At 44.8% G+C, this 12,398-nt stretch overlaps 1 protein-coding gene across 1 annotated transcript in view; it reads right to left on the reverse strand.

Moving 5' to 3' along the window:
• The window catches only part of LOXHD1 (lipoxygenase homology PLAT domains 1), a 150,161-nt gene that overhangs the window by 28,952 nt on the left and 108,811 nt on the right, over positions 1-12,398 (reverse strand). Inside the window, exons 33-35 of the mRNA XM_050329855.1 lie at positions 10,229-10,414; positions 6,422-6,549; positions 2,003-2,120 (exon numbers count right to left, since the gene is read on the reverse strand). Coding sequence (XP_050185812.1) covers positions 2,003-2,120; positions 6,422-6,549; positions 10,229-10,414 — 432 coding nt within the window. The remainder of the gene's footprint in view (positions 1-2,002; positions 2,121-6,421; positions 6,550-10,228; positions 10,415-12,398) is intronic.

Raw genomic sequence — 12,398 nt, forward strand, 5'->3', positions numbered from 1 at the left:
TTTAAGCCTGCTCTCAAGACCTGCTCTTGTGGGCATGGTCCATATGTGGTTTCTGTGGAGCTAGAAAATGGCTATAAGCCCATTGAGTAGGTCCAAATGAGAGTTTTGCCCATTTTCCTGGGAATGCCTTGCTCTGGGTAGGACAGTCCAGCAGTCTCAGGTTTGGAATGCCTGACCAGAGTAGGCAACAGGAAGGTGAGAAGGTGCAACTAAAGATGCCTCTACCCCTTGCTTTTGAACTATTGCTGATTCATGACTGCAAGACCTGGATGAATAAGCTTTATTTGATTTCATTTTATATAAATATGATTTATAAAACTCAGGGGAAGGTATGTGAGAAACGACAGAGGGAGTTTGACCAAGACGTCTGAATGAAATCAGAGAACAGATTGAGTTATTCCTTAGGCACAGAGAGAAAAATTGTGTGTCTGTGGCATCTTTTCTAAAGATATATGCTGGAGGCCTAGTCCTCTGAAAAGCTGCACAAGCATTATCATAGAATGTTAAGTGTTGGAAGGGACTTTAAAACTCATCTCATTCCCACACCCTGCCATGGGCAGGGATACCTTCCACTAGCCCAGGCTGCTCCAAGCCCCATCCAACCTGGCCTTGGACACTTCCAAGGATGGGGCAGCCACAGCTTCTCTGGGCAACCTGTGCCAGTATTTTATTATCCTCACAGTAAAGAATTTATTCCTAATATCCAGACTAAATTTCCTCTTTTTCAGTTCCCCTCCTTCCCTAGCTGCTGAGAAAAAAGTTAAAAGTGAAAATACTTGAGTAAAAATGGTACTACATGACAGGAATGCTTTTTAGCTCATGTTAATGAAGGTGAAGAGGAGTTCATAGCTCCACTGAGAACTGGTGGCTACCTAGGGCCAGTATTTGGAAGCATCTGTGGGGAAAAGAAGAACCACTTTAGATTAGCCAAAAAAGTATAAAGGACCCAATGAAAAAAATCATGCAGTTCTCTTTCTGACCATGGGTTAAGCTATTGGGCCTTAAACTATTCTCATTAAGAAGTCAAAATGCAGAAATCCAGCAGGATATCTACTCCAGAAAAAGCATACTAAATGAAAATGGCAGAGATGTGTTTGTTTCTCCATTAATGAAACCTGATGGTGTGGAATCATCACATCACTGCCCCGCTATCTTAGAAATATAATTACAGACAGCCATAACAAGCAAGCTGCTTTTTAACTGCCCAAATACAGGTGATCCTTACAGGTGACCTGGTGGTTTGGCAAAGGAGACAAAGGCAAGCACCATGCCTGTGTGCAGTATTAGGGAAAAATACCATCAGTCTGCATATTCCATCCAAAAGGCAAGATAAATTACATAAATGACAAATTACTTACTTATGGACAAGAAAAGAAAGAAATCTGCCTGTGTGCTAGAGCAGGAGAAATGGGAGAGATGGGATGATCCAGCAGAAAGGATGGATTATATGGAAATGCCCTACCCAGGCCAGGCTCTCTCTAGCTCTCCCTGCCTGGCAGAGGGGCAACCACCCTCCTACGGGTTCAGAGCATGGCAGAGAACTGCAGGGTCTGAGGGTATATCCCAGTGGTCAGAAAATATTTGAGGTGCCCTGGGGGCAAACCAAGGCTCTTGCAGGAAGGGAGGGTGGGACCTAACAGCAGTGCCTGTGGTAAAATCACAGAATCTTTTAGGTTGGAAAAGACGTCCAAGGTCATCAAGGCCACCCATTAACCCAGAAACACAGTGGCCACCACACCCACAAGCCTTATGAACACTTCCAGGGATGGTGATTCCACCACACACACACACGCACAAAAAAAAAGCTTTACAACGCAGCCTTTGCCCTTGCACTCCTCTTTCTTGACTCAATTCCTGCAGGGAAAAGAAACCATGAGAAACCAAACAGAAAAAAAATTAGGAAATTAATAAAAGTGAGTCACTGGGTGCTTTTCTCCCCTTTGCCAGGGCCTGAGGGGTGTCAGGACGAGCTGGCTGTGGGAGACGCACGGTGCGGAGTTACCCTTTCCAGGAACCAGTGTGGGCGAGTCCCCTTCCCATCCGTCCGGATCCTCATCTTCCTGAGGGGTGCAATATCTGCAATCTCCATGATGAAACTGTCCTCTTGGCCTCGCTCAAACCTGGGGGGATTGAAAGATGGGGGAGGTTTCCTGCTTCTTTACAGAGTCGTTGCATCTCTGTGCGTGCCGCGACTCTCACCATGCCAACAGCCTCAAATTAAAAGTTTATGAGTGCACTTCATTGGACTTGAGCTTTCCCGTGCTGCAATCACCAGCTACTGTGCTGTTGGCAAGACACCTCAGTGCAGATTTGACAGGGATTCCTCCTCCCCTGGAAAAAATCAAGCCCCTACAACAGCACCTGGAGCCGTTCCAGGCAGCCTGTAGCATATATTACCGCTCTGTTTGCAACCAGAACAATAGCAACTCAGTCAGGCTTCTGCACATCGCCTCCCTCCTGGCGGCTGCCCACTTGCCTGCCCTTGGCCCGTTCCAACTAGAAGGCAAAATAATTTAGCTTCATCTCCTTTCGCTGAGGCTCAGCACACAACTTTGTGTTTGCTGCGGAGGGAGGCGGTTGCTGCAGCTCATCTAAATACAGCACCCAAGTGATGTTTTGCAAGCCAGAGCACAACACCTAAGCTTAGCAAGGACAGGCAAGTTGTGTCAGAGAGGAGACAAAAACCAATATTGTGAATTTGGGGGGCGGGGGTTGGATTTGCATGCTGCCTCTGCCTTTGGTAAGAACCAGGGCGGGTTTGTGTAACGTTGCGTTAAAGACCTTACCCTGCGCTTGGCTGCTGTGTGGAGGCACAAGGATGTGTAGGAACTGCTCATCCATAGCAATCAGCAGAAAGCAGGAAAAGGGAAAAAACAGCTAACATATGCTTCCTGAAGAAGATTACATTGGCTAGGACTGTGCCTTCCCTCCCGCTTGGCATCGCTGGTGCTGGGAGGAAAGCCTTGCTTCGGTGGAAGTGCTGCCTCAGGCTCAGTACTGCTGTGTTCAGAACTACATCTTCTGGCTGGCCCCCAAAATACTCTGGCAGACCCATTGTGGGCTTGGACTTGGAAATCCAACCCTTGCTAAGGAGAAGGGCAGCCAAATCCAGGTGATCTACCAAGCACCACTGTGACCACTGTGCTGTTGAGGTTCCTCCTTCAAGCTTCTCCTTGTGAAGGTGTTAACTGAGTCTGATGAGAGGCTTGGGAAGCCCTCTGCAAAATGTGGGCACTGCCATAATAGAGACAATCCATAATGATGATATCTCACTCCTGGCAACTCACTCACCCTCCTATAGCTGTGCAGTGCCAGAATATGGAGAAAAACCATTTCTTTACCAACCTCTGTTCAGATTACCCCCTGCAGCACGAATGTGATTATCCTCACACCATTATCTGAGCCTGCATAGCTGCAGATGTTAGTAATAGGGATTGGCTCAAGCCTCTCGGTTTTCATCCAGGCATTGCTTTCCCCGCACTCCCAGAGGCACTTGGACAGGGCGTTTTGGTCCCAGTCCATTTCTAGTTATTAAGGGTTATGTTTGCTCTTTGAAAAACTCCCCTCTTGTTATTTGTCTTTCTGTGGTACCGGATACCAAGACAGCCTGTCTCACTGTGAGAAAGAGAATGCACTTTTGTGCCTGGACTGGATTGATTTCCACATCTATTTAAGAAAAAGGTGTGAACCCTTTCAGCCTGAATTATCCCGTGATCCTATGATCACTATTACCTACAAAGCTTCATAGAAATCTCTCACTCTGATGCTTTCTGGGCTGAACAACTCTAAGTTAAAATGTCTGCTAGCAAAAGAAACCACTATTTATCTTCAGTAAATGCTCTGTTTAAAGTTTGTAATGCTGATACTCACCTGCTACTTCCAAGAAGTCATTGTACTAGAGGGAAGCAATTGCCAAAGTGACAAACTGGGTGACCCAGAAGCTCTTTTCTATCCCTAATGTATATGAAGATGAACATAAGCCTGAAAAAAATTGAGCAGGGAAGGAAGTAGCCAGACAAGCTGACTGCTGCTATTCCTTTTCCAGGACACTGAACCATTTATCTGAAGGATTTCATTAAGCTTTCTTACCCATGCCTGCCCTTATAAATATTTCTACTGCCCAGGGGTCTTGGCAATAACAGTAATGTAGCGAAAATTGCCCTAAATCTGCGGCAGGTTAGACAGGCGGTTCTTCGTAATGCACTAAGCTGCTGTGAGTGAACTGGCACAGGATGGCTCCAATAAAGATGAAGTGCCTTTTACCTTTTGGTTGCAGCAGCTCTCACCTATCCCTGCACCGCTGGCTCAAAGGCTGGAGAGATTTCCACGCGGAACAAGAACCGGGGAAGCCTGTGCTGTTAACAGCTGGATGAAGAGTGGTGGCAGTGGTGTGGAAACAGACAGTGTGTGAATTTGGGGACATGAATGTCCTCTGCAGAGAACGCTAAAGGGATGACAAGGACTTTGTACAGCTGGGGGTGTGATACAGGCAGCAGAGATGTGCCAGTACAACCTTAAAGAACAGCACAGCATCCTGGGGATATTAACATAATAATAGCTGTGTGTTACACTTCCTTCTTCTTTATCCAGCCCCGATGAGTTTTCAACACCTTTCACAGATCTTCTACTGGCAGAAGAAAACCCAAACAACTAATAACATAGAGAGTTTGCGTTTCTCCTTTATTGCATTTTCATATCCTCCTATGAGAGATTATTCATCCCACCCATATGAAAAAATGTAATTTTTTAAATAGGCCACATAGTTCAGGGATATCACTTGCCTTGCCAGATGCAGCAAAACTGCAACCCCTCTCCTGAAGGGTTGACGATGTCTTGGCCTCCTTTAGAGATTTTTTTGGTTGACATACCCTGATGGAAAGTCTGCTTCACATTTAAACACAGATGTGGTCCATTTTCCCACCTACTAGAAGTGACTGTTGGGATTAAATTAGTGGAAAATAGGCCAGTTTGGGCTTGCCCAGGGTCTTGGAAGAGGGATGTCCCTGATGTCCAGACTTGCTGGTACCCCAGGTGCATTGCCCCCCATGTTGGATGTCTCTCTGTGACTGGGAGCAGGGCCAAGAGCTACGGTTTTCTACTCAGCTCAACTGTGTTCTTTGCAGAGATTTTAGTCAGCAGCACCTCTGCTACATTTTTTTTTTTTTTTTCACAGCAAACAAGGCTGGTGCTCGTTGTTAACTAAACACATGAAGGTTTCAATCCTAGCTGAACACTCTTGTCCACTTATTCTGCTATGACAGCTGCAAGTAAAACATCCCCTGAGCAAACACCTCTATGCAGGAGCCTTATCTTCAATTATCCAGCATCACCTCAGCAGGCAGAGCTCCAGCTGTGTGGCCAAAAGCTCCAACCCTTCTGATGCTCTGCAGACTCTTTGCTGAATAAGATCAGAGGTAGTCAATCAATTAAATTTAAGAGTGATGAAGCCTGTCTCCAAAAGATGGTTCATTCTTGAGCGTGCAAAAGCTTTCTGTACCCAGGCAGGTGCCAGGAAGGAACAGGAAAGCATTGGGAAAAGGGTGGCTGGCGGCATGTGGGGTTTTTTTGATTTACAGAAGTGCTGGGATCAGACAAGGGTTAAATTGGTTGTTAGCTGCCTCTGCTGAAGGAAATATGAGTTTTCACCTTTTTAGGAAAATGAGGGCATGCAGTGCAGCACTCTGTCCCATTTTCACCTCTGGCCACATCTGGGCAGACAGATTTCATCCCATGTCCCTTTCTTACAGGTTGCAGACAAGTCAGGTCCAGTCCCAAATCCATGGAACTGCATTAGCATGGCAGGGAGTCCAAGGTAAAAAGCTCTCTTTTCAGCTGATCCCCCAGCTTAGGTCCTGGCATCCCTCATACAGCCTCTGGACCAAGCTGGCTGGCACCTGGCCAGCTCAGCAAATGGGAGGAACAGACAGAGGACAGCCAGTACCTTCCCATCCCAGGCACTTCCCAAGGCAGGAGTGGGCATGCTGGTTTGTATTTATCTCATTATGCACTTACTATGTGCATTCCCATTAAATAATGTTTAAATTAAAGTACTTGTTTTTCCGCAAAAGATGAGTTTTGCAGAAATTTCCCCTGTGGTTTCCTGAAATGTTCACAGCTCCTCTTGGAGACAGTGCAGGATTTCACACTTATCTCCTTATCTCTGAAGGCACTGAGGAACAGGTTAAACAAAACTTGGGCAAATAATGGTTTCCCTGGATACACAGTGCTCTCTTTTCCCCTGGTCTGCTTAAATACCTGACAGAAACACTTACAAAGGGCTCATTTCTGAATCCACAAAGTCGATGGGAGTTAATTTTTGTGTTCCAGTGGGAGATTGATCAAAGACCCGACTTCTTCTTGACCCGGCACAAGAATCTGTCATCACTCCACTTCTAACCAGCAAAAGTGGCAGTTACCGTACCTGTCCCCATTTTTATCCAGCTGCATTTCCTCAGTGTTCCCATTGGATCCAAAGACAGTCATGAAAATGCTGGTGTCGGTACCTCCACCTTCGATATCTCCAGTCACAACCGTGACTTCGTAGAGGACCTGGTGAGGATTGGAAACAATCAGAAGGTTCCTGATTTCAACTAAGGTAGAGTTAGTGTCTTCTCAGTAGCTGTTAACAATGCTGTGTTTTGGGTTTGGAATAAGAATGGTGCTGATAACACTGATTTTTTTTTTTTTGTTGAGTGCTGTTTGTGCTAAGCCAAGGACTGTTTTTTCCCTTGTCTCGTGCCCTGCCAGGTAGGAGGTGCACAAAAGAAACTGGGAGGGGCCCTATCTGGGACAGGTGACCTGAACTAATCAAAGGGATATTCCACACCATAGGATGTCATGCCCAGTATATAAACTGGGGTCAGTTACCTGGGGCAGGATGACCTGGGTTCAGGAAGAGGGGTCTGGCATGGGTCAGTGGGTTGTGAGCAACTGCATTGTGTATCACTCGGTTTCCCCCTTTTTATTATAATTATTGACCATTATTATTGCATTTTATTTTCAGTTATAGGTTGTTCTTAGCACACAAGTTGTTTTACTTTAATTCTCCTCCCCCTTCCATCAGGGTGGGGAGGGAAGAGAGGAGGGGCTGAGTGAGTATAGCTGCATGATGTTTCATCTCGTGCTGGGCTTAGAACCACAACAGAAGGTCTCATTTGAACGTCTGTCCCTAAACCCTGCAAAAGCCTGGGCAAAACACTAGGCAGGCTTTGCTGGAGACCTGCTTCATTTTCAGAAATGGCTACAACGCAGTTTCTCAGTTTCTCTGCACACCACAATTCCCAGAGGAGAAGTCAGAGATTGAAACTTACAACAGGACCTTGGTCTTTGCATCATCTGTGACTTTTTCTGCAGAGTTTGTCAGCCCAGACTGACTCAGAATGAGGCGCATTCATTGTGACAAACACATGAAGCACAGAATCATCGCATGGATTGGGTTTGAAGGGACCTTTAAAGGTCACCTCATTCCAACCCCCTTCCACGGGCAGGGACACCTTCCACTAGACCAGGTTGCTCCAAGCACCGTCCAACCTGGCCCTGAATGTTTCCAGGGATGGGTGATCCACCACCTTGCTGAGAAAAACTGTGCCAGTGTCTCACCACCCTCAGCACAAAAAATTTCTTCCTTATGTCTAACCTAAGCCGACCCTCCCTCAGTTTAAAACCATTATCCCTTGTCCCATTGCAACGGCAGTGATGAAGATCTGTTAAACTGCTTTCTCCATGGGGTCACAGCCACCACATCAGTGGCTGGGTGTCCAACCCACTGCTACTGGCATCTCCTCCTGGAAACCTCCCAGCACTCCAGACTCCTGTACTGGACCAAAATCTTGCTAACTCAAAAAAAAACCCAAAACCAAAACCACAACAAACCAAACCATCTCCAAAAGGCACAATTGTTTCTTTCTTTTTTTTTTTTTAGCTGCAGAATGTTTCCCCTAAGTGTTCGGTGTTCATCTGGGCAACATTCATTTAGTCCAACATGACTAATAATTTTGAAGTCTGTACATTGGAAAACTCTCTAAGGCAGAAAAATGCAGACATCTTATTCTCTGACTGCTGCTTTGAACGCAGAGTGTTCCCACATCTCGTGCACTGAAGCCATGCCAATTTGTGGAAAGATGTTTTGTATCATTTTCACCTTATTAGCCTAATTTTGTTCTTTTCTCCTGACATGTGAATAATAAGACTCAGAATAAACATGTCAAAAAAAGTGCAAGTCTCAGTGGCTGTCAGGGCAATTAAGATTTTTAGGCCACTTAGATGCTTTCAAGATCATAGCTATGGTAACGACTTCTGGATTTAAGAAGTGGAAGAGTATAAAAAAAACAGCCCCAACAAAACATATTTCAAATAGTGCACTGCCAGGCCACTTTTACTGGCCTGAATTGTGACTGTCACATAAATAAACAGTGCAAAGGAATAACATAATAGAAAAATTATTTTTCGTGTTTGATCCTGAGTAACCTGTCCATCACATATTCACCCACACACATTATAAATCATAGCAATGCATCATATCTGCTACAGGAAGGAGCAGAAAAACTTTTACCAATGCATTAAAGGTTTTTAATGGCTGTGGTGGACGTTGAGTAATTTCTCTAAGTATGGGAAGGCAAATGCTCAATTTAAAGCAAAAAAAAAGAGGGAATATCAAGTCAGGAAGAAAATTAAGTTGGAATGGGTACAGCACAAGAGTCAAGCACACGAAAAACAGAAAACCTAATACTTTTCCCAAAGATGCTAAACATATCAGTTGTCCTTGAACTCTAAAAACTTAACTACAGCTACTGACAAGGGAACAGTCCCAAATTCCTTTAGCTAGGAGACTGGTCAGAACCTCAAATGCTCACTTCTGATTTCACATCTCAAGCATCTCCCTGGATTTCCTTCAAACCTTTCAGCAAGTTTCTAGCCCAACACCATAGAAAAAAAAAAAAGTAGTTAGATGTGTCTATTTTTGGCATACTTATGAAAATAAATATTCAGGACTGTGCTTTTAAAGGAAGGTTGAACATAACTCTTCATTAAGATCCACTTCAGTGTACAGACAGGCCATCAGCTCACCAATAGGAGTTTGGAAACCTTATCTAGGAGGTTAAACGACGTATTGGACATTTTTATGAGACTGGTTTTAACCTTGGTATTCAGGGTGAGGGAGGTTTTTATTCCCTCTCAGGTCAATTCCATCACTGAAATCTGCGCTGATTTGTTGAATCCTTCACAGTTACTAGAAATGTTACCCAGTTTTTGGGTGTCTGGGGAACAAGAAATATTTCGGGAGAGTATCTTTAGCTTGGGAATCAAGAGCAGCATAAAGAAAAATTAATGTACCATGAAAGTGTAACCTGACTGTAAATAGAAGCACATCTGTAGAGATTTTAAATTGCCATACAGGTATTAAACACAGTATTATTGTCACATTCATCCAGAGTCTTATTTCTGTCATAAATCTCACATCCAAAATCAGCATAGCTCAGCTTTCCAATTTGTACTTGCTTGAAATATGGCATAGCAGATATTACTTCAAAATTCATATATATGGATGAAAAGACTACAGAGTTTCTTTTCATTACTTATTCAACTTTAATCAGTTATTCTTTTCAAAGATCAAGTTTACAAATGTCTCCATGTTTCAGCAACTTCCATTAGTTATTAGTTTCTGACTGAATTCAGTTTCCCTACCCCCTTATTAGAAAATCCCATATGTAGCCACGCTATGCAGAGATTAAAATATTATAATATAATTTGAATATAATTAAATAATAAAATATATATTTTTTATACACACATATTAAAAATATATAAATGTATAATTAAATATTTTCACTGCTCTAATCTGATGAGTTAGAAGCATTTCCTCACCTTGCAGCTGCTCCCACCCTATAGGTACCAGGTGATGCACTGGGTGCTCCAGGTTTGGTGACAAAATGAGGATGTGCTGCTGAACTATGTCCTACCTGCTCTGCCCTCCCATCTATGCCACGGCTGCACCCCTCCAGCCTAAATAAACAGGACTCTAAACAGTTATGATTCTAAACCATGCCTAAAGATTTTGATAAAAAAAACAACACGGAAAAGTAAACCAAAGGAAAAGCTCAAGCCACTTGCAGAAGTCACAGTGTGAGAGCTGCTGACACACAACCAGCTCTCACGCTTCGAGACACTCAGCCTGTGCCAGCAGAGGCCCCTGTTGCAGCTGAAGACACAAGGTGAGCCTGGTGCCTACCTTGATGCCAATATTGACACATTCTGCATCCAGGATGTTGAGGACTCGCGAGGTGAGCCCATCACCTTTGTCTCTGGCCAGCCAGCACTTACACACGAAGTTGTACATGACGCCCTTGGTGGGCACGACGATGGTGAGCTCTTCCATCAGCCAACAGCTCTCAGGGGTGGCACCATCGTGCCCCACCTGTGGGAGTCAGAGGGAAAACACCTCCTGGTTAAAGGAAGACTAAGAATCCACAACACCGTCACACAAACCATGGGATCACAGAATCATTGGATGTTCAAGGTTGGAAGGGACCTTAAAGACCATCCAGTCCCAACACCCCCTGCCATGTGCAGGGACACCTCCCACTAGACCAGGTTGCTTGAGGCCTTATTGAACCTGGTTTTGAACACTGGCAGGGATAAGACATCCACAGCCTCCCTGGGCAAGCTGTGCCGGGGCCTCGCCACACTCACAGTAAAAAAACTTCTTCCTAATATCCAACATAAATGTCCCCTCTTTCAATTTGTACCCATTGCTCCTTGTCCTATCACTACAGCTCCTGATGAAGAGTCTCTTCGCTGGCTTCCAGATAGACCCCTTCAGATAGCGGGAGGTTGCCATGAGGGAGCTCTGGAATAGTGCCACTGCTGCCTGATAGGCAAGATATCAGTGTACATGGCAGCTGCTGTGGGCAAGGGGGCTCAGGTCAGCAGCTGCTGAGCATGAGGGAAGGCAGGACACTGCCAGTTACCCGGGAAAAGCAAGGAAGACCAGACTGACCTACATGAAAACATGTCCAATCTCTTACTATTCTGCTTCTGCTCCCTTGATCTCCATCTGCTCATTTGCAGTTGTCAGCAGACCCATTTCTCCACCTTTCCAAGCCCTTCCACTGCTGTTACCACACTCTAGAAGTGACTCCCCAAAGCTGCATAGCCAAGAGGAAAGACGCAGCTCAGCGAACACCCCCGTGTGTTATTCAAACTCTCCTTCCCTCACAAATCCGCATGTAAGTCAACTATATGCATGAGGTTGTTTCTCTGCTTCCTATCTGCTTAGACTGCAAAAGCTCCATGTTTGTACAGGAGACAGCAGATGGAGCCTACATCTGTAGCTGGTTGATTTTCCAGGACCATCTCCTCCAGGCGCAAGAATGATCCGTCCTGGAGAGCAGGAAGTGACACAAGAGTGGCCACAAGACTGCACGGATGAACAATGAGCTCCTGACAAAATTTAAGTGGAAAAAGGAAGAATACCAGAGGTGGCAGTGGGGGAAGAAAGCCTGAGAAGTACAGAGATGTTGCAGAAGTGTGCAGGGATGAGTTTAGGAAAGCCAAAGCCCACCTGGAGCTGAACCTGGTGAGGGCCATGAAGAGCAACAAGCAGTGTTCCTACAGATATATAAGCAAAATTTCTCCAAGAACCTGCATGTGCCTCTTAAAGAAGGTGGACAATTCACCCCAGGGCAGACTTAGAAGTAATGTATCCCAGCTGATGTACAAACATCAGTCAGACTGTCATTCCAATGAGCTAACTGCACATAAAAGGTTGAATAAAAGACCTACCTGCACTTCATAATCTCCAGAGCAAGTGCTGTTTGTGTCATTACTAGGAAAACGAGGTCCTTAGTTCTTGATGGTTTTTGGTTTTAAATTATTAGGATATTTAAGGTGGTTCAGACAATAATTTTTAATAACAGATCCATCTAGGGTGATATGTCTGCGGTATCTCTTTTTTCTTTTTCTTTTTTTTTTTTTTTTTTTCCAAAAACCAATTGATCTCTTTTATCTGGCTGTCTCAGCCATCACTCCTATTAAGAGTATTATTGCTATACTAATGTCTGTGCAGCTGCAGAAAATTAGAGCTAACCACTAGGGAAATTCAAGTGTACAATGGATGCATTAATTCTCCAGTTCTTGGGGTTTGAGGTGAATGAGAATATAACACTTGCCTTCCCATTCCCTCTCTACCAGCTTGGCTGGGCGTCTCCAAACCCAAAGCCCCTCTGAGAGTTTGCATGCAGCCTCCAGAGTTTTGTTGCAGGATGGCATGGAGAAAGTTCGGGGCAACAGTTCTGCAGTGAAGCAGGGACAAAGCAGCTGGAGGGAGAATCCCAATGAGCCTATCAAAATTTGCTGGTCTTTTGGATTCATTACACACTGCCGAAATCACAGAACCCCAG

The sequence above is a fragment of the Myiozetetes cayanensis genome, unplaced genomic scaffold, assembly GCF_022539395.1.
Source record: "Myiozetetes cayanensis isolate MyiCay16 unplaced genomic scaffold, myiCay2020 scf4, whole genome shotgun sequence".
NCBI lineage: Eukaryota > Metazoa > Chordata > Aves > Passeriformes > Tyrannidae > Myiozetetes > Myiozetetes cayanensis.